General features: G+C 41.3%; 1 protein-coding gene across 5 annotated transcripts in view; it reads right to left on the bottom strand.

Annotated features, from left to right (window-relative positions):
* pleca (plectin a) overlaps nucleotides 1-23656 on the bottom strand; it is a 115571-nt gene that overhangs the window by 53603 nt on the left and 38312 nt on the right. For 2 of the 5 annotated variants that reach the window (XM_050034817.1, XM_050034816.1), the window contains exon 1: nucleotides 308-1230. The exons of 2 other annotated variants lie outside the window; for them this stretch is intronic. In XM_050034817.1, the coding sequence (XP_049890774.1) occupies nucleotides 308-458 (151 nt within the window). In that variant the 5' untranslated portion in view covers nucleotides 459-1230. Of the gene's footprint in view, nucleotides 1-307; nucleotides 1231-5884; nucleotides 6347-23656 lie in introns of those variants that run through there. One more of the 5 variants, XM_050034819.1, reaches the window with a different exon arrangement.

Below are 23656 nucleotides of genomic sequence, written 5' to 3' on the forward strand. Positions count from 1 at the left end.
ACCAGGATATTGTCATTATTAATAATGCTCACATAAATCTTTGTGCCATCTTTTATAAAAGTGCAACAAAGGTTAATAAACAACGATAAATTATGTAAATATCAACAACGGGACGACATAAACAAAGCTTTACTCAGAGACCTCCTCAACGCCCACTGTTTTGACCCTCCAGGCTTGTTGTATTGTGGGCGGAGGCATGGAAAAGGTTAACACATCACCATCAGCACCCCGGCAGCCCCTCCCAACCAGAACCTCCTCTTATTACAGACGCTGGGAGACGAGACAGCGGCTGAGCGTCCGCACCTACCTGCGCAGCACATTCGGCTGTACAGATGCGACCCCACTTCTCCACAGCTCATTTCATGGATGTAATCATGTCGTCGGTATATCAGTCCCCGCTCCAGCCCGACACACCAGGACGGCACAGCAGCGCGCATCGTATCCTCCACCCCGGCCATCCTGCTGTGTGTTTGGGCCGCGCGTAAACCAACGGCGCGCTGGACTTTTTCTGAAAACACCCCCCGACTCGCGTGTTTCTCGTGAGTGATCCCAGCTCTCAAAACTTTTCTCTATCCGCGCCACATGGAGGAGAAAAAACACAGGGTCGTGTCAGGTTGCAGACACTTTGTCACAAGCCCAGCCCACTTTTGTTCCGTGTGGTGAGATGAACTGGAGAGCTCTCCGCTGCTCCATCCTCCTCTGTTGTCGCCTTCGTGCGTAGCGCGTTATAACCATTTGTGCCATTAAAGCGCGCCTGGGAGGGACATCCCCGAAATAAACACACCGGAGGGTTGTATATACTACGGAGGACTCCACGCTACATCCTTATTTTAGCATGTGCCTCTCCCCAGATTACATAACCCTGCAGGCCCCTTAATGCAAAACAGAAACTAGAATCAATTCTGGGAAGTCACATTTGGTGCGATCATTACAAGCAGTGAGAGTCGTTCCTTTCTTTTGTCTCACTGCAGAGAGAGACCTGACAAAGGGCAGAGTGCAGGTTACACATGCAACGTTTGCCTGCGGGTCATAAATTATCACTCCCCCCACATGTACAACAGCTGTGGGTCATAAATATCTCAGCATAGGAGTCTTGTTTTCTGTCCTTACGTAACATTAAGAAATACTGCACATTCACAGCCTTATTACACTGGCTTTTTTTAAAGTTAAGGCAGCATACAAATCACGGAGGCAGTTACCACATTTTATGTCATGCCATAGGACTGTAATTTAAACATAAAGAATAACAATAGAGCTTTTCACGCCAATGAATAATTACCTGTAAATGTCAACTTAGAACATGAAAAGAACATATATATATATATGTGTAAATTGTAGCTTTGTATTTTAAGAAATATTTAGCAAGAGTAAAGATCTCTGTTGCTACACATAATATTGCATCTGTGCACATACAATACCAACACATGCTTTTTGCCTTTAACTGTTTGGCACAAAATATTTAAAAAATAAAACGGAATCAATAGCATTCATTAAGTTTTATTAGTATAAGCCAGATGTGGAACCAATTCATTGTTTTGCAAGTTACAAACAAGTTTTAATTCTTTGCACTAAAGTCCCAGGGGCTAAACTTTGAGCTTTGATTCCTAAACAAATTATATGGCACTCTTCACCAAATGTAACGTCATTTTAACAAAGATGTAATAATATCTTAAAGGTACAAATATCATGACTGCTTTATAGATTTTGTATTTGTTAAACAATTGCAACTGCACTTAATTTGTAGCATAACAGAACGAATTTTGTATGTTGCTGTCCTGTCTTGTCCTATAATATAAATGTTGTAAAATAATAAATAGAGTACTTTCATGTTGTATAATGTACTTTTTAATCTTTTGACTTGGGGAATGGTATCAAATATTTTCAAGTCTAAAGGCTCAAGTTGAGTCTTAAGTCATCAAATTTGTGACTCAAGTCCAAGTCCTGTGACTTGAGTTTACTCCTCTTATAAGCTATAGACTAAATCACAATATTTGTTTACAATAACTTCCAGGCAGAAAACCCATGTCAAATACATACATACATGTGGACCTAAAAAAGATCCACCTAAAAAGATCAATATCAGTGTAAGTGTAAGCTATATTTATACTCTACTGACAAAAACATTACTTTTACTTTGCAGAACATGGGAGTTGCTAGTTTACTGCTGCCTTGATTGTTTTGTGTATAAAGTAAAGCAGTATAAATATTCTACATAGCGTACACTTAAACTGATATTCATGTTTTTAGGATGCTAAAATACACTTTGCTGCGGCCCCGTTCACAGCAGTACATTGTTAAACTTATTCTGTGCAGGTACATTTGGTTCATTAAAGATGCTAGCAAAGCAACACTGTACATAAAATTTCAGATAGGTTTCACCATTGTGTTTAACTTTATATCTTTACACGTTACAGCTGAAAATGACCGCAGAAATGATTTTACATATCTGTGATCGAAATCGATTGCAACTGTCTACCTAGAAGTGATTGTTGTTGTCCGCGCAACATCATGGTGATTCAGTCCATTGCCTTTTATGCAATTTCAAATTCCACTGTGGGTGTAGTCAGTTTCAGGTTTGCATTTCTGACAGTGATATATAAAGCAGGAATTTTAGCTATCCATCTGCGTAGTTGTCTGGATCACAGCTGTATTATTAAACGCCACTCAAATGCAGCAAACCACAGTCTGTGTTTAAGAGCGAGAAAACTGACTTCATTATCACCAATATATAAAATCATTACATAATTTAGAGGGTTTTCGCAGCTATACCGTCACACCACCTGGATGGCATTACTAGCGACAATCACAGAATGACTGCTGCAGCTAGCTAACTCCCACTCGCAGTGGCCATGATGCATGTTATCATGGCTAGAAGTTGTTCTGACAGCAAAGCCAACACTGTATAACATCAAAGGCGAAACAACTACATCGCAAAACATTAAAATTTCACCACCTCTAAATTAACCATGATTTGAAATGCTGTACTAAAGCTCACTGAGCCAATGGAGTATTCGACTAAAAGACAAGTACCTCTTGTATTTCACGTAATGTTGCATTTTTTTCTTAAATTTTTCTCAGTTAGTTACCAGTCAATGGGTGTTGGCTATCAAAAGCAAAATTAACCAAAACTGCCATCCCTTGCTCAGAATTTTCTGAGTTGGTGCCAATTTTCCTAAAAGGAGGGATCCAGACTTTATCCCAAAGCGTGTCGAGGAGACACGGTCACTGGTCCTTCACCCCCTGAAACATAAACACAGATCAGGGCCGAGCTCGTGCCCCAACATGGGCACACGGAGTACTGTGTGACACAGTGATAAGCCTCGTTACTATGGTTTACCACTCATGTGTTTCATGTTTCGTTGGTTATTGTAAAGGGCATGTCGGGACATGGTGGGCGTGCATTGTTTTCAACACTTGGCATCCTTCAAGGTTTTTTACTGTTAAGTTAAAGCAGAGTAGGCTGTCCTCCCTCCTCAAGTCTGTTATTACTGCCACAGTGAATGGAGACAGGAAAGTGAGTCACAGCTGCACACCACCGGCCAAAATCTAAACCCAATCTTACAATGTGCTGTATGCGGCATGTGGTTTTGCAGACACAGCCGCCAGTCTAGTGGGTCCTCCATGAACACTGCTGTAGATTTGGGTGTGGCTTCCTAAATGGATTAGACATATTCAGTGTTGTGAAGTGAATAGAGCTTCCTAATCTTTTTGAATCTTCAAAGAACCTTGTGCAAAATCATTGACGGAAATCTCCCGAAGCGTCAGACACAACAAGAGACGGCATTACAGTGTTGGGGAAGAGATCAACAGGAGCCTTGGGCAGAACTCGTAACGGTTTATGATTTATAGAAACACATAATCACTTAGTACAAATGACTCTCATTATCTAGGCACCAACAGAGTGCTCAGATTCTCTTAAAGGTCCCGAGGATCAGTGTGAGGCCCTGTGAAGGAAAACCATAGGCCTCCTCCTCAAGTTTGTTATGACTGTATCCAGGATACACAGTCCGCTGTCCCCAGTGTTGAGTTTACTACCATTTGCCGGCCGCCATGTGTGGCGCTCTGTGAGCTTTTTTTAAACCTGGCCCTGGGTAAAATCCCTTTTACCTACTTTCACCTTCCCACTGTGTCAAAGGCACCTTGATGCTCCTGCAAACTATAACCCTAACTTACGTGACTGGACAAGCATTACATCAAGCATGTGACATTGCAGATGTTTGGAAGTGTTGTCATTATTTACATTACAGGTCCGGTACAAATCAAACAGCCAGAAATCGATCGCAACACCTCCCCCTCTACTGAAAATACATCATTGAAGTGCAGGCAAGTGCTGGGAAGAGGGAATATGACCGTTGCTGATGTACAGGGTGTAGACTTATTGTCTGCACTGCGGCAAATACATGGCTGAAAGCAGAGCTCTTCAAATGCAAATCGGCTGGATATTGACAGAAGGTAGAGATAGCATGCAACCTTGTTTTGCAATGCAATGTTTGCCCTCAATTCACCAGTCAAACCTCTCTTCTAGGCAACCTTTATTTGATCAGTGCTTCAGCTGTGCACTTAACAGAATAATGTATTTTTCATTTTTGCTTTTTTTTCCTATATGGTTTGTATATTAAGCCCCCTCATTTTCCTTTTAGGAGAAAGTTCTTGGGTCTACTTCTTCCTCTTGTTGCTGCTTTCAAAGCCACTCATCCTGTCATAACAAACTCATCAAATCATTGTTGTAAAAATGACTTATCTACTCGAGGTGTGTCCTCCTTGACTTCCTTTGAAAATGATTGTGCAGTTATTATAGACCTAGACCACTGGGAGTGATAAGGGAAAAGTACTGGCTTCAGTTTAGCAAAACAACTAGCCATGTCAGGGTGGTGTGCATCCTGTTACGAACAGTTTTAAATGCCAGCTCTGTGCAGGTAGAGGAGTTATGATGTGCCTGTGGGCTACGTTTTTAGGCTGCTTCATTGTCCAAAGTTAATTTCAGAGTGTCTGTTGGCCAAACTGGTTTTGCCCCATACTTTCAGGTGGTAAAAAACACAACTGCCCTTTATCTTCACCTGCACACCGTCACACCGTCAGTCAGACATCCTTTAATTTGCCTAAGGGTTTGTCGTCTGCAGAGGTGTGTTTGACAGCCACCATTGTGCCAAGCTGTGTCAACAGTAAAACAGGCCTGTGTGGGGTGTGTCTGGTGACATTAAAAGTCACACATGCCTGCAGGTAACCTTCAGGCTATTCAGTGAAGCGAAAAGAGAGTAATTCTTTTACCTCTGGCAGCACATGTTTGGTATGTAAAGAGGATATGCTTAGCTTTTAGCACTGGGAGCTTTCCAAAAAGAAACCGGCTGAACAAGTCTACTAAACAATACATGAGTAAATACTTATGAAGATAGTCAAGAGCTAAGTCACCTTAAAGGAGCCACACAAATAAAGCTAGATCTCTACCAATACACAGCTTGGATGAAATGATGGAGCATTTCTTTAAAGGCACTATTCAAGAAAAAAAAACCAAGAGGGAGAGCAGAGCTGATTCTGAGGTGTGCACATCTGAGCTCTGACAAAGCCAAAAAAAAACCTCCGGTCGACCAGAATACTCCACCTCTGACGTCATCACATCACAGCCAGCACTTACAGGGTTAACTGCAACATCTCCATACCACAGGAAACTGAGACGTGTGAGGGAAAAAGAGGGGGGAGCGAGGAAGAGAGAGTGTGTGTGCCACAAAAACACACAGTACAGGAGAGAGCAGTGACGATGGACGTGAACAGCCGGCAAGAAACTATTTCTACAGAAAAAGCTTTGAGCTACCTTCCTCTTAAGGCACTACCACAACCTCTCCTGAAGTAAGCTTCGTATAGCGATGAATTCTCCAGCTTTTCTTACCTTGCTTCTTCCGCACTCTCCACTGCCAGGCAAGGATTAAGGTAACAATGTGTCCCACAACCACCAGGGCTGGGAACGCATTTCCAGGGGGGCTTGCCGGCATCTGGCCTGGTACAAAGTGGACAGTCCCAGGCTCTGAAGACAGACGGGAGGGCTGGGGAGGCGGAGGAGGGGGGGGGTGAAAGGTGAGGGGGGAGTGGAGGGGGGTGTGCGCCTAGGGGTGTGGTGCCATCCCGGACTTTAAAACCAGCGCTGCAGCCAAGTTGTCCGTGACTTTTTACGACAGAGAGAAGAACGAAAGAGCACCCCTCCCTCTCTTCTCTTCCCTGTGACTCAGTCCTCTGGCAGAAGTGGCTGGTCTCCCTCCCTCCCTCTCTCCCTCCCCCTTTTCCTGGTACTTTAATCTAACAATTCTGCTCTTTCTCTTCTACACACTCTTCTTTGTCATTTTAAGTTGTACTTATTTTAAGATTAGTTCTAATTCTCCCAGCACGAGCAACTTTGCAGCCTTGAAGTAGTTAGAAATAAGTTTTGTCCTCCATGGCTCAAGTGACTCCGCTGGTTTTGCCCAACAGGAACTGGCTCAGTGCTTTCCTCGCTCACTGCAGCCTATCTGCAGGAGTTAATAATATATGAGGCTGTTTTGTGTGGCACACACACACACACACACACACACACACACACACACACACTCAGACCAGTCAGCCTTGATAAGAAGCAAAACTAAGCACGAGTGAGATCCATCTTGGGCCAGTGTCAAAGTTTCCAACTCATTCACTCCATAGGATTTTCTTCTACCCATTGAAGCCCCTTCAGTTATTTTCCACCATGCTTTATGAGTCACAGATCATCCAGGGCCAACCCCTTCCTCCTTTTCCATAATGTTTATACTGAAACCATGCCTCCCACGTTTATTTTTCCCCTATGCAGAATAATCCACTCGCTATCAATCCATTCTCATTATGCAACTTCACTATGTTTCCCCCGATGTTAATTGCTTCCTTATGCTTGGACTGCACTGCCAGTGCATATAAACTTCCCAGAAACCTATTTAACTGGATACTGTTTTACCACTAACGGTTTCAAATCTCCCTTATTTTTAACCCTTAAATCGGAAAGTGCTTTTCATTTTTCCTCTAAACAAGCCCTGTTATTAAAACACTGGGGAGCCTTGGAGAAAATATATGCTTTAACTAAAGTGAGCCCCTCCTGACAACGTCACTTTAAACACAGTGATTTTGGACATTTTCAAACCTGCCAGTCAGTTGGAACTACAACCTCTATGTCACTATGTGCTCACCAGTAAATTCCTCTTTGAACATCTCACCTGGCTCTCAGCAACATGCCTTTTATATTCAGTCTAACCTCAGTGTATTGAGCTATACAAGGACTGTAAGCTATTGACACTTGGCGGATCTTCTCTAATAAGCCTAACTATAACGGCACACAACACACCTGCTTGCATCACTGTTGAGACATCAAAACCATATTGCTGCGGGCAAAACGACATCTCTGCCAGAGTTTGTGTTGCCAGAACATCACAGAGGGAACATTAGTTGGTGTGCACTGAAAACAGTGTCACGCAGAAACCCAACACCAAGACTAGTATCATGATCACGCATTGACTGTAATGCCACACGCCAATCGTGCTCCATAAAACAAGCAGAAATAGACGTTAAGCCGCCTGGACCTCAAGCTGCCTTTGGCATGAGCACAGCATCAACTTATGTACGGAGGAGAATTCAGAACAGTCTTTTGATGTACAGGCCTTTGACATACCAAAAAGCCCAGAGTATGCCATGACAGAGTTAAGTTAATACATTTAAAGGCATACTTCACAGGCAAAATTATCATTTGTGTATCAATTACACCCCATGTGTTACGTTATATTCGTGAAGAAAACTTTGTGAACGGAGAATCCAAAAAAGTCGAACATTCTTCATGAATTGAAGTCATTGGGGTCCGCGTTTAACAACAGCAAAAGTATATCAGAACATTTGTTTACAAACTCTCACACAACCCATGCAGTATAATCCAGTCGTACACATCATTTGCATTTTCACTAAAATTTTCACAATATAAAACACTCCCACCTGGAAGCAGCATACCCTGAGTGTGTGCGAGCATGCAGAGTTCAAACACATGCACATGCTAAGGGACACTTAGCCATGCATGAGACTGTTTGTACTGACGTGTTTAAAACCATATTGTTTTAATCAAAATGCATGTGCTTGAGGAAGTACTGAGCTTTAAACTGGATAAATGAACTTGGATTATACTGCGTGAGTTGTTTGTAAACTGATGTTTTGACTACTTACTGTAAATTTATTAAGAATGTTGAGCATTTTTGGTTTCTCCGTTGAGCGTGGAGGCACACGAGAAAAATAGTTTTCTTCATGAATTAAGGTAACGTAGTGCATAGTAGTTATACAAATGGTCATTTTGTGGGTGAAGTATTCCTTTAAAGTCTCCTCAAAAGTAGAGCAGTAGGTAACAGGCTAAAGTACACTCTTAACAAAAGAAAGGGTGATTGTATGAGTGATTTTCATCTGGCAGTTAATTCTGGGTGAGACCTCATATGATCCCAGTTTCAAAATGTCAACCAAATCCCCAAAGCTTTAGAAAACTGGCAGCATAATTTGGCAATTACTAACAGTGAAGACCGAGCAAAGGGAATAAAACCAAGGCAGCAGTACAAACGTCTGGAATAAATTCATTCCAGCACTCCTTTATGGGAGGAGTCAGCCCCCTCCCACTCTCTTCACATGGTATGTGTTTGCTCAATGATTCCCATATTGTGATGCATACTCTGCATACCCACACAGAGGCAATAAAGCCGAACTTCACATCCATACACAGTCTGTTAAGTAAAAAGTTCTTTTGATTTGACTTAAAATGCCTCAATCACTAATGACAAAGATTTCCCAAGGAGCACAGGTAGGTGAGCAATGATAGGAATGTCAGAGATGTTTTTAATCTTCTAAGAAGATGCTGATACCGGGAGTGGCACTGTCCTCAGATGACATGCATAATGCAGGAAATTCAACTCTGCTTAGTTTTCTTCCTGTCACAGCATCCCCTAATGCACTGATACAGAGTTTAAAATGAAAAGTTTCTATAAAAAGCAAACCTACCATCTCGTGGTCCTGGACAAAAACAGCAGCATAAGTCCATCTTTGCTCAGCGTCTTCACAACTTTTAGAGAAAATACTGAACTGCCAAGGAGTCAAATCTGACCTCACGACATTGTGTTCTGATGAAAACCAGGGGGGCGTGCTAAAAAAGCACGGAGAAAAAATAAAAAAGAGAACCGGAGGCTCGGCTGGGAAGTGAAAACTAGACAGCGTTGCGAGTTTGACTTAATTTGTGAGGCTTTCCTCAGTGGAAACAGCATATCATGCGTGGTGGTTTCTGACGAGCGCCACTGGATGGAATCCATGTGCAGGGCTGCAGAAACTCCCAGGGACACATTTTCTTACAGGATTTAGACAAAGAGCGGAAAACATGATTTATGCCAGCAAGCTACTATAACAAAGGTTTCTCTGTGGAAAAACTGGAGACAGTTAAAACATGCCCCCACATCCACAGGATATGGATCATACTGTTTGACTATAACAGCAATGACTTTGATTTAAAACTAAAACGTGAGAGCTGGACCAGCTTACTGATATTAGAAAACAATTATATTTGAGGATAATTTTTATCATATCATATTAACATATTGGCTTTATTAGCACACATCTGTACAGCTCTGTCTTTGTACAAATATAAAGCTTTATGTTGGCCGTATTTCTTGTTATGGTTTAGTTACTGTGATTTAAGAACATTAACTGAATACTATTCCTCGTACCACCCAGTTACAGTTAGTTTTATGATACATTAAAGATAGACGGTGTTAAATTATTAATCAAATGAAAAAAATGATCATTCACAAGCAAAAATGTAAAAAATTATTCACTATAATTCAAGTTTCTCAAATACGATTATTTACTGCTTTCTTTGTTTTATATAACTGCATCATGAATTTCTTTAATTTGGGACTTTCAGTCAAACAAAACAAATTAAAATAAAGATGTGATCTTGGGCTCTCATCTTGGGGCTTCACTATTCTTTTACATTTTATTAACAAAATGATTTATCCCTTCAGTATTGGAAGAAAAAAAATCATCACTTGCACGCAGATAAATAATAATACCAAGCAAAACTAAAATGTTCTATCTACTCAAGGCAGCGTACAGTCTGTGCATCTTTAGGGCGTGTTATCTATACAGCTATGCATAATTTCTGAGCCCACCCAGGCCTGGTGCTTCACTCTGATGCCCTGTATTCACCCGTAACAATCTTAATCGGGGGCGAGACGCGGAGCAGCCAGTCAGGGGCTCTCCTTGCTGCCCACACCCCCTGGATTAAACACCAGGGAACATGATCCCAGACAGTGCCAGGCGGCGTGGGTGGTGTCTACCTCAAGGTTTATGGTGTAAAGTTATGAACTATAATTTGCTTCAGTCTTATTCTCTACATAAACACTTGCTGTACGCCTGAGCTCAGAATAAACCAGACACAGTGTGCAATTCCGGTGAAAAATAAATAAATACAATCTTAGGAACACTTAAAACAACTTCAACACAAAGGCCTGTCCCGGACTGTTATCTGATACAGTGAGAGACACACCCATACCTGCTTCATCCTCTTTGGTGCTCTACACAAGCTCAGACTCACCATTAAGTATTTCTGTGCTGACACCTTTTGGTAAGAAGACAGAACTGTTCCCTACCTTGGCCGTGTTGAATCAAAGCCTCCATGAAGTCTCTAGTATAACTCACTTCCATCGTAGCTCAGTGGTTTCTTGTTGATTTCTCTTATATCACGTAATAAATGCCACACATAGTACTATGAGACAGCGGGTTAGTGACTGTGTGCTGCTGTGGCTGCTCCATTCAAATACAGTATGGTCTTTTTAAATGTTGGAGTTTACTTTCATTGCAGGCTGGGCTAAAACACAGGAGGGCAGATGAAAGGTGGCAACTGCCACATGTTCTCATCTGGACTGCTTCTGCTGCTTCGCCCTTCTTGCGGAGGCACAGGCAGGAAAAGCTGAGTGTGGCTTAATTGGACTCACATTTCCCAGTCTCTCTGCTTAGTCATATATCAGCCTCAACAATGGAAAGTTCTCAGGCAGGCTGCATATTAAGGTAAAGCCTGGGACTTAAATATGTGGCTTCTGTACAGGCACTGATCATCATCAAGCTGTGTGAGGCTTCATAAATATTTATATGGGAACTCTGGCAAATGCTGCACGTTCTGCAAGATGAAGAGAAAACCACTGTACGATCTGTGCACGTAAATAATGTGCAATTCAGTAGCAGGACAGTATTTAAAGCAGATCACTTTTCCCCCAGCAGGTGGCAGAATGAACTCCATCAGTCATTTATGTGCAAACATAACTCAGTATCGACAATATCTACATAAATGTACAGGATACTGAAGTTAAGTCCCAAAATTCCAGTTGTTTAAAATCTGCAAATTTGTTCATGGATTTAATTCTACACAAGCCATGAAAAACAAACTAAAGGCTTGACTAATACCTAATATAGGCCCAACTTCCTTGAACTAAACTGTATGTGTGCATGTATATCTATTTACATGCCTTGATTTTGTTAAAGTTGGTCTGACTGGGTGCGTGCGTTCATGTGTCAGTATAGACTATAAATAAACACTGTAGGATAACTGCCTACGTCTGTACTTGTATGGAACAAGCATGTATCAGCATTACTAAACTGATGATCTGCTACCTTGGCCTAAATAAGCATGAACTAAGTCACAGCTTCTGGTTTTATTTCACCCCTAAACATATCTCAGGAAGCACTTATAAATATTTGCTGTGTAGATAAAACAGAGGAGGCCTGAAGCATCACAGGCAACACTAATTGCAGGCAAAGGACACTGGCTCAGTAACCAGTGCTGTTGCAAAAAAAAAAAACAAAAAAAAAAAACTTAAAGGGTAACTTTTGTGTTTTCCAACTTGGACCCTATTTTCCTATGTTTTTGTTTCTAAGTGACTGATGTAGGGTTGCTGTGATATACCGGTTTCAAGGTATAGCGTGATATAAAAGTTGACAGTTATCATATCATGTACATTTGCTTATCTATGATATTTAAAAAAAATGTTTAACTGGATGGAGAATCTCCCCTTTAGTTTTATTATTTTCACAGGGGAGACTTTACACATACTGATTCTCATTAGCCACTTAGACACAAAAATATAGGAAAACAGGGTCCATGTTGAAAAATATTTCAGTTACCCTTTAAATTATGGAAATCTGTGATATTTAGTAAATTAAAAAACCCTGATATCTCAATATGCAAATAGGTATGTGCTTTGTTTAAAAATCTTGCCTGCACACATGGCCTCTTTTTGAGCATTGTGCAGATGTCTACATAAAATCAATTATGGGATTCATATTATATGAGATTCAAATTTACATATAAAACTACACTTCATAACTTGTCATGCAAGTGAGCCACAGGTTGGCACAATTCCGTATGCATCCAGTAAAATGACACCTAATTGGCAGTCTGGTTGTTGTTTAGCTGTATAGAAAATGACAGGAGCATTACTTGTATTGCTAGATGATCAAATTATCTCTCTCTCGACCTCCCAAACACAAGCAGTGCCCATAGCAACACCCAGATAGCCTTTATTACAGACAAGAGGAAAGAGGAGGAAACCGATGAAGAGCAGAAAGAACTAAGGCAAGCTCAATCTGGAAATCCATCAGTTAACAAAAAAAAAAAAAAATTTCTTCCTTTACCTGTGGAGGCACAGCCCAGAGTTTTTCGACTAACGGAAGTGCAGGGGCCTCACGCCCTTCACTTCCGGCGGTGCCCCCAGGGAATCGCTATGTTGTTTACAGATACTTCGGGTAGAAAACCAGCAGTTTAGCTATATATCACATTTTTCACGTCACTAAATCACCGTGTAGACTAATCTGATGTTTGTTAAGTCTATAAACACAATGACCGAACAAACGTTACTATTTCTGTGTGCACGTTTTGTAATTAATATGGTAATCGTAGATTAGCTGGGCTAACCGTTAGCTGTTAACGTTAGCCATTAGCGTTGTCTATAACCATAGACTGTATAAAAATAAGGTAATAACTCAATAAACGGTCCGTGAATAAAATATTTTTTCCAGCGAATATCTTAGTTACAACATGATTGAGCTAGCAAAGCAGTTTTGTGTTGCTATGTGTGGTATTTATTCAGTTATGGGAAATCACGATGTCTAGAAAGCATCAGTAGCTGCAGCTGACAGGGACAGTTAGCAAAGCTAACATCACGACGTCATCTGTTAAAAGCCTCCCGTTGCCGGATACGACATGAAACTACTCCAGTTAGCTCAATCATGTTGTAACTAAGACATCCGCTGGAAAAAATATTTTTTTGCATGTTGACGAGACGGCATTACTGGAGCGGTCGCTATGGACGTGGAGCTTGCTGTTTCTGTAGGTACACATTTCCTGGGGACACCTGCACGTCTCGGCCGCGCCCCCTCCATTGTGATTGGCTAAAGCGCAGCATTGTTCAGACTCAAATCACCCCCCCCCCCCCCCCCCAGTCGTCTTTCACACAGGGCTGCCGACAGAATCTACAATGTAGATTGCAGAATCTGTCTTGAGAGATTAAGGCAAGCTCAAACCTTCTAAGAAGTCAGGCCAGACCCTCTGATCATCCTGTTCCTCCTCAGGGTCCTCTGTGAGGAAGCGCTGGTCTCCCTGATGCAGATTGGTCTTTAGAACAACAACTGGACACTCTGAAGGGACAACAGGGCCAGGACAGTCTGCCTTAAAGGCTGCACTGGTGGAGATCTTGGAGATTTTGATATGAATGTACTTCTCTGTGACTTTCTGGGTGTCCTCTATATCAACGTTGTCATCATCCACCACTTTTTCTGTGGCTGTTGATGGACAGGTTGCTGAGTCATGGTCAGGATCAGACATCTCAGTTTGCCGGTCAACCACTGCATATTCACCAGGCTCAGCTTCAGGCAATACCTCTCCAGGTACATCCAAGGCTAGATTAGAGGTTTCTTGTTTTGTCAGTTCTTCTGTGGGCTCCTGCATCTTCACACATTCAGAATCCTCAAAAGCTTCAATCGAGTGAGCAGCAGTCAACTTAACAACTTCCCTCACTTGGGCACAAGGACCCATATGAACAGTCGGCATCTCTTTGGAGAACTCTGGTACATTTGAAGAAGAGGGGACTGAAGAAATAGCTAGCTTGGCCTCCTTGAATGAATCAGAACATCTGGTGGCTCTGTCGTCAGTTGGGAGACAAGAAGCTCTAAAACTTTTCCTGTTACCCTTTTTGGCCCAATGTTCCTCTCCTCTGCAGAAATCCTTGTCTCTCTTAAAAAAAGTTTGGGTCTGAACACCAGGCTGGCCAAGTGATGCATCAAACTGGTAGATGCCTCTAAAGTTTATTGGAGGCCTCTCAGATTGTTCGCTCTCTTCAGCTCTCTTGTGGCGGTAAATGTGCCTGTCCATCATGGTTTCTTGGCTTCCTCTTCCAGGCTTGGGTTTTGGGATGTATGATGGGGGGCCTTTCACTGTATGGACTCGTGTTGGGGATGCAGGGCGACGTACACGTTGAAGGGGGGCTGGCACGATCTCCGGTGGCAGGTGCAAGTAATCTCGCAAGTGTGCAATCCCTTCATTGGTAAGGTAGTAATAGGCATGTTTCCAAGCAAAAGTCTCCCTTACACAGCCCTTAGATTTCAGAGAGCCCATTGCGCGGATCACCTTTAGGTTGGTAACCCCCTTGACATCAGGGTGCATGGAATGTGGACGCTTATCCTTCTTGGCTACAATGACACCATCTCGAAAGAGAAGCTCATAGATTGCCCTCAGGTCGGCTAAGGGCATTACCATTCCAGCCACCATTTTGGCTTCGAGTTTTCTTTAAGATCTTCAAAGAATTTCTTCTTGAAATATCTCTGACTACCACCACTTCAGTATATAGTGTTTGCATGCGGTAACATCACACGAACAAGACAAAAATCTCTCATCTGCATCAGTTTTACCTCACTGTAATGAAGGTTCTATCTACCAAATTGCCGTCATGAGTCAGCATGAAAAAACAACGATGCTCACAACCCCTCCTACCTTTCTCTGTCCCCAGTCGAAGGAGAAACTGTGTGGACGAGAGGCGAGAGGCAAGAAAGGAGGAGAATTCAAGGGGGTGTGTGCACACAGAAAGAAAACAGAAACCAAAGGGATCAGAGTGCGTAGAGAAGCTTTGTACCCTGTGGGACTGATGGGCATTACTGCTACAAACCCAGCACCGTCTCATTAACCAGTTTTAAGCCAAATATGAAATAATCTAACATAAATACAAGTCAAACAAAACCTCATCTAAGATTTTCTTATACATAGCTCATAAATAGGCAAGATTGCTTGTTTTAGCAAATACAAATTTCCTTTATGTATTTGGAAAGGATAAATGAAATAAATACTGTAGTTTTAGTACTCATATTCTCATTGTTCTGTATTTCTTACAAATCAACAATCTCAGTATTTTCTAGAAACAGGATATTATTAGTCTCTTCATCTTTTGCATTTTATCTTGAGATATTGACAATAATTTTACAAAAAAGAAAATCAGAAAAATTAATTTAAATTTGGTAAAACACTTGCAAACAAGCAGAGTTATCTGTCCAATGGTAGAACTTTGTCTAGTTTCCTAAATAATGTATAAGAGTTTAAATACATATACATATGATATGATGACAATTTAGGACAAATTCCTGAAACAATGTACAGGTCTGTGTTTCAGGCCTGAAATTAGTCAAAAACATTATTTTCCAACTGACGAAATTAAATCACACTCAAAAAGCATGCTGTTATACAGATGTAAATTAAAGGCTTTGCTCCTCTCTTTCATTTAGTTGTGCTAGACAGCACTCAGAAACTTTACATCTTTCATTGGTGTAAAGATTTATATTAGAAAACTAACAGTGTATACTGAGACAGTTGGTCTACAACTGATGCTCTGTTTGTAAAGGGAGGTCAAGTGTGTCTCTGGGAGGAAGAGAGCTGACAGATAAAAGGTTTATCTTATGACGTCAGAGATGACTCACAACCAGCTATCAACAGGTCTGAGGGGAAAACCACCATCAACACAAAACACAACATACAATTGTAGCCAGTCTACAACTTTTAAGAACAACAGATTGATGGTATTTAACATGTCACTTTGACAAAAAGCAAGGGTAAAAATGTACAGCACTCTTTGTATATTAAACCACTGAAGGTGCTTAATGTAACATACTGTCAACACTACTACTCATTTTCAAAGGTTGGGAGTCATGTCAGAGTTTTCCTTTGAGAAAGACCAAACCTAAGACTCAACCGCTGAGAGAATCCATGATCTCTGGTCTCTCTCTACTTTTTCCTGAGCAGTCATAGCCCACATCCCCAACCAGCCAACTCTGCAAACCTAAATGGAAAAGCCATCAAGTCATTTCTTTCCCTTAAGAGAGGACAATTGTGCCTGTGTTTAATCCTGTTATTCAGCCTCCTCTGTGACTGATCGCCACTGGAAAGCAAAATGGAGTCCAGGATAACCACTGTTGCCAGTGGGGCTAAAAATACATGGAGGAGGTTGGAAAATGTTTGCAGGGGATGGTGGTTTTTCCCATTTGCCTTTATTTAAGTGGTACAACTGTGCCCTCCTCTGACAGATCCATTTCTTGACTGTCATCCCGTAATTAATATCAGAATAAAGCATACACTACAGTATCCTCTGCAGACCCCCTTAAAGGGACAGTTCACCCCCAAGTCATAAATAGATATTATTCCTCATATCTCTGGTGGTATTTATCTATCTAGATTGTTTTAGTGGGAGTTGAAGAGTGTTGGAGATATTAGCCGTAGAGATGTCTGCCTTTTCTTGAATATAATGGAAGTAGATGGCACTGGGCTTGCGGCACTCAAAGCGCCAAAAAAAAAGTGGCAACATTTGGAAACTCAACAACAAAGGCTCTCTCCAGAAATCATGACTCGTATACTCAAGATAATCCACATATTTTGTTGTGAGCAGTTTCACGTTTGAACTATTTTATTTTTACCGAACTACGCCTGCCAACCATATCACTGTGCAGAAGGAGGTGTGCATGTACGCATGTACTCTGCATGAGGTGTAAAACTTAATGGCATCCTCCTTGGCTGGGCTGTTATGTCAGGTACCTCGGTGGATGCTACGCTAGCTAGCAGTAGATACATGCTACTAAGAGATACTGCTGTTGAGCACCACAAGTCGAGTGCCATCTAGTTCCATTATGTTGGACAGAAGGCAAACATCTCTGAGTTGATATCGGCAACACTCTGCAACCCACACCAAAACAATCTAGACTACTAAATAGCACTACAGGTAAGGGGGAAAATACATAGTTTTGATTTTGGGATAAGTGTCCCTTTTAGAGTCCCAGACTGTGCACAGCACCTGATACAGGGAAAAGTGATGAGCTTACTGAGAAGCTTCAAGTTCTGCAAGTACCAGAGAACATCTGTTAGCACTGTTTACGGTAGTTTGGAGGAGTCACCATTTGAATAATTCATTCCTTGCAACCATCTTGTAATCCCCTTAATGAAAATCACCTTTGGCCTGTTTGTTTGTCACTCTATTTGTCAAGAAAATAAATGTGAAACAGATTCCTGCTCTACTGGGAGCTATGTTTCATAACAAATGTCTGGGAGTAAAAGCATGCAGAAGAGGCGATAAGCTTAGTAAGGACTCCAGGAGGTCTGGGTTTAACAGTATTAGTCAATAATTCTTACAGTTAAATGGGGGCTTTCTTCAGTATTTAGTGTAGGCCACATAAAATGCCAAATACAATAGGATATTTTTAAAAGTCCTGTTAGTCACACTGAACACCGCGGATAGAGATAACCCCACCCTTTTGGGGCAAGACAATATTAAAACAATCACTGCAAATAATTTGTGTGCCAGGCAAGAAAAGGCTCCACTGTTGATCATACCAGGCAAATGATGTGCTGCCAGTTCCCTGGTATTTTGATAGCCAAGAATGATAAACTGAAGCAGTAAGTGAAGATATTTGGAAGAAAGAATCACAAATCATAAACACAGCTGAACTGCTGCTTTGCTAGCACGGGCAAAGTCTTGATATATGGCACAGCAGATAAAATCACTTATGGTAGAAGAAAACAGATCTTTCTCACAGTGCAAGAATTCAGCAGTATTTTGATTCATCTAAAGCCTTGAGACCTGTGTTATGTTGGTTCACTGGATGCAGAGACTTTATCACCATGTGCTCTTCATTACCTGTCCTTTGGCTCTAAATCAAACAAACCAACAGACGTTTGTTTGGTTATTTCTACCAAACTGCAGATGGAGAGAAATGAAACAGTCTGTACCTGCGTCAAACCTCCTCTAGCTTCACCTCTCAACTAAAGCCTTTCTTATGAAACACAGTACACAAAGTATTGGCTATAATAAAATTACAGATGTATAAACTAGAAAAGTCGAGTGCAGATCTCCGCCAGGTGGCTGCGTTGCAGCTGGAAATAAGAATACAAGTGGCTGCTAAATTTGCTTTACTCACCAGCCCAAAAAAAATAATTGTAATCTACTGAGTAGATGATGTTGCAAGTGAACAAAGATGTAATTTGTGCAGTGTAGTATGACACCGTGCAGGGGACAGAGCAAAATCGGGTTGCAGCCATGGAAGTCGGACCACAGAGAGCTGAAACTGGTAGAATTTTCCCTCCCAGCTCTGTTACAGTCAAGATGGCGATGAAGGTTACAAAATCAGGGGCTCGTTATCCCGGTATTTTACCTTACTTTGGTAGATCATAATATAACAGGTACCACTTAAGAGGAGTGAGGAGTCAGCAGTCAATGACGGTATGAAACAGTCAGTAAACCAGGTGTTTCAACAATTATGAATCAACGCAACCACAAGATCCTTCGCATACAGTCATAAATGTGAACACAAAATATGAGGCTGATTGGCCCAGTAGTATGCGAGATCAGCTGCAGACAGACAGGTACACCGATGCACACACACATGACCAAACGCATGATCCCCTCCAGGCTTATGCCTGATGGAGACAATAATAAAAGCTTAGAATGAGTCATGAATTAATTATCCACCCAACGGGAATTAATACAGTATGTGGAAACTTCCCAAAATGAAGACAGGATGGGAAAATCACCAATACATGGTGGTTATTCTGAGCAGCTACCCCATGAGAATATGTGTAACCAGGAGGAAACCCTAGCATGCTTAACCTTTGCCTGGATATAAATAAATAAGGTGGTTTTATTGTGTCCCTCTTTAAACCGTGATGAAAGCTCATTGCCATGGTGGAAGCGACAGACGACGAGAGAATGGAAACAAGTCAAGGTGACAGTGGCTGCTTTAAAACCAAACCCATTCAACTCCTCTGGCAGTTGAAGTGGTCTCTGCATTCCAGTACAGACTTTATAGCGAGTAATTTAAGCTGTATGGTTGTCTTCCAAGTCATTAAATGCAACTCTGCATTTTGACATTGGAAACAGAGTGGTGAGAAAAATGCTTGAAGACACACACACATACACATCTGCTGATAAGCTAAATGTCTGTTCTGCAATGATCACAATCTAGCATGCACCCAATATGCTGATCAATAAACACCAAAGGCCGTTCTGCTTTGTAAACTGTCTGCAGTGAAATAAAAGCCAGTTTCCCTGCATATCCAAGTATCAGAGGGTGCCACTTGATCTGTCTTCGTCTATGTTCAATCTGTTCTCTCTGCTCTGGGGTTGGATCTTACATCTGTCCACCTCATGTCCACTAAATTTAAAAAACCTTTTACTGACTGGAAGAACATATTTTTCCAAGGAAGACTGATGATCACCTGATGTGCCTTAAAAAAAGGTTTAAAGATTCAAAAACAACAAGCAGTAATGCAAAACACCTATTTCATGATGACTTGTTGGAAATCACAGATAAAAACACCATTATTAATTAAGCCAGGGTCTCACTCTCTCTATTTATTTATTTAGGAAGACAAAGAGTCAAAGACAAAGAGAATACAAGAGAGAATGGGCGAGCATAAAATACAACTGAATCTTAATATTTCATCATGTTTTCTTACTGAATAAAAAAATAGAAATATCAAAATATAAATATAAAACTCTTGGCAACACAGACTCACGCAGACTTCATGTATTACTGGATTCTAAAATGACGTTGTTGCTCAACAGAAATTTAGCAGACACCCGTCATTTTTAATTTATGTTTTAGCAAATGGTTTTAAGTCATCTCCATGATTACCAGAGACCTATTTTCCTAAATACGAAAATATAGAGACACTGAACAACATTGCCCATTTGTGACATTCACACTGAGGCAGTACTCTTAGTTAACTGGTGAACAACGTTTCACCTTTCAAATGGGGAAGAACTTTCCTTTTCTACATGTGGAAGCAATAATTGTCCACCAGCAATTATAGCTGGCTTTTACATTTGTGTTTTCCATTACTGCGCTTGTGTTTTTCAAATTTGCAAAGCATTTTGGATATGCAGTTCCTTCAAAAGATCTCAGCTACTGTAAATAAGACCCTGTCAGAAAAGTATGATGACGATTTGATTTTGTCCCATCTGGGACTGACACAAACCAGCTGTGTCTGTAAAGGAACGAGCAGATGGGGCGAGGTAGGCCAGTGAAGCCACCCAGGTTTTCCCTGGTTTTATACGTTCATAACCAACAATTGTCCATGAGCAAGATGCTGAACTCACCTGCAGGGTGCTGTTCTGTTGCTGACAAGTGAAGACAGACTGGAACTCAAATCAAAGTCTAAAGGATGACAAGTCATATCAGCCAGGTGGTGGTGCAATGTATGAAATGTCTGACTGCAAAAAACTGTGATGTATCAGTTAATTTGCTACACCCATGAGATGCTTTTAATTTGGGTATGAGGAAAGTACATCATAAATTCAGTCTTCAACAGGATGTTGACATGACAAAGCAGAGCAAAAAGTTTCAGCTGGTATTGCACAAACCACCCAGGCTATAAATGTTGTTCAGCATAAAAGCATTGAGTTGTCTAGAGGGCAATTGAGGTAAAATGGCTGTCAGTATGAGCAGCTAATGGATGCTCAGAGGACAGTGCATCATGAGTTTGGCTGAACCACTGTAACTTTATGAGAAAACCCCGGGAGGCATCTCAGGGAGGCATGGAGCAGCTGCGGTGTCGACAGAACGATATAAAGCATTTAAAGTGGAAATGCTGCTCAGTGCAAAGGTGACGGGATTTTGTTTGTCTGAAAGATCACTGAGCTAAAATGGCCGACTTGGAGAACGGCTAATGGATGACTGCACTTTGCCAGAGTTGCCATTTTGCCAAATCAGATCATAAGAGCATCTTGTGATTAAGAGGAACAAATCCATAGCAACAGAAGAGGAGGAAATATGAGAGTTTCTGTGTGTGTGTGTGTGTGTGTGTGTGTGTGTTTTTGTGTGTGTGTGTGTGTGTGTGTGAGCGTGTGTGTGCTAGAGACTGGCTACTGCAGTGAGTCATCAAAAGCCCATGGCGGGGTGTGGTCGGCCAGGAATGCCTGTAACCATAGAAACATGACACACCATAGAAATATGAGTAAATATATGGGGCCAGAGCAGCGGTCAGAGGAGATAGCATTGCTACTGGCAACACACAAAACAGACAGACTCTTCCTGGAAGTGAAAATCACTCAGTGGTTTTATCACCACTCAACCATAACTGACCATCCAAAAGTTTCAGATGATAAAAACATCAAAAGACGGGCAAACTGGCAGTGTGGATGTGGGATGAGGTGAGCACAGGCTGGTTTTGACATTATTTTGGAGAGGGTGTTTTCCATGTTTCCACGCACACACATTCCATCTCCAGTCCATAAAACCTAAACTCGAAATATAAATCTGACCACAGACACCCCCAGTTACATTATTAAAAGAATACTTAACTGTATCTGAACTGTTTCCTATCTTCCAAACACTCATAGCTTCTCTCACAATATAGCTATTTACACCACTCACATCAATGCCTCCTTCAGAAGCTCTGCTGGAAGCAACATTTTGAGTTATTCATTGGCGAAACGAGGTTTGTTTACGACATACTGAACATACCGATCAACAGAAGGGAGTTGATCACACTGCAGGAGTGGTGTGAAATATTTTCATTTTGTTTTTTTACTCTCTGACATGCATTTTGTGTGACTCTGGGTCACCACTGGAATCTACTGTAATTGCTGTTAATCCAAACTGACAATAACCATATTTTATGCTCACAAGGAATGAAAATCCAAAGATATGTGGGAGTATTCCTTAAACTTTAAGCTGTTTTGGCTTTCAGATTCAAAACCAAACTGATAAATAGTGATTAGCGCTGTAACAGTGTGTGCATATGTGCCTAACTGTCCGGTGCACACTACCGCATGCAGGATAAACAATCTGTAGATTGATGCACATAACATGGAACGTAAGTACACAATCATAATTTCCACCCAGAAACTTCTACAGGAGTTGCAAATTGTTAGCAACAAGCTGATTGGTGTGCGAGTCATTTCACACCTTGGCCAGCGCAAATAAACCCACCTGCGGGTCCCCAGTCAGCTATAACAACAATGGAGAGAGAGCTGTGAAAAAGATGAGGACAATGTGTCAGCTTTGCTCCACAGTTGTAGGGTCTGTGAATGGAAACAGATCCAACATGCTAACACAAATTTAACGGTATCACCCAGTTGTGCCAATCACCAGAATGATAAATGTTTGGGTGCTCTGAATGTTTGAATATAGCCAGCGTGGAACTAATCAAAATACTGTTCCTGATGCACAAGTTTTATTTCTTATTTTTCTATGTCTCTTGCATTTTCATTTTCATTGCATAAGAGATGCTTTTCATTTTTATAGCCTGTTGTGACCTGTCGCATCTCAGGAGAGTGTTTGTTCAGTGTTTTTACAGTGCAATATATAAGTGTTTAAAATGTTCCTAATTTTCATAATGAAAATAATTTACCAAAGTAGTCAGTGGGCAAAATGTTATGGTCAGTCCCCAGCAGGAGGAATGTGTCTGTCTTTGACACTTGCACCACTGTCTGTTAAAAATAAATGAAAAGAAACTGATCCTTGTGTAATGGAGTTGTTTTCCACTGTGCCAAACATGCACCGAACCGTGATTTCTAAACCAGGGTCTAAACCGAACCATGACATTTGCGTACCATTATGCACTTAACAGTGCTTGCTTGAATTTTAACAACAGAACATATAAGTTGCACAGAAACTGGGAGCACTACACTGAACTTCACAGCCACATCGACAAGTCTGGCATGTGGCAAAAGGAGACTGGCTCTACATCCTGAGGAGAGAGTGTATATATGTAGGTTTGGTAATGGCTGAAGCTGTTATATAACTCTAGGATGCTAATGAAGATGCAGGCTGATTGAAACTGGTCTGTTCTCATCATGATTTAAAAAAAAATATTGAATATCAGTGAGAAATTAGTGATGCATGTTGGCTCTGAGAAACCTAATTAAAGGGAAATTTCGGTTTATTTCAGCCTGTCTCCTATCGTCCTAAATTTGTTTCAAGTGACTAGTGCCATAAAAATAATAGTTAGCATGTTAGCCGTTAGCCTAGATACAGCCGGGGCGCATAGTAGCGTCAGACCTGTTAAAACGTAAGTGAACGGGCAACCTTCAAGTGCAAAGTTAGTCCACTAAACAAGCTTTTT

This window comes from Epinephelus moara, chromosome 22 (assembly GCF_006386435.1).
Source record: "Epinephelus moara isolate mb chromosome 22, YSFRI_EMoa_1.0, whole genome shotgun sequence".
NCBI lineage: Eukaryota > Metazoa > Chordata > Actinopteri > Perciformes > Serranidae > Epinephelus > Epinephelus moara.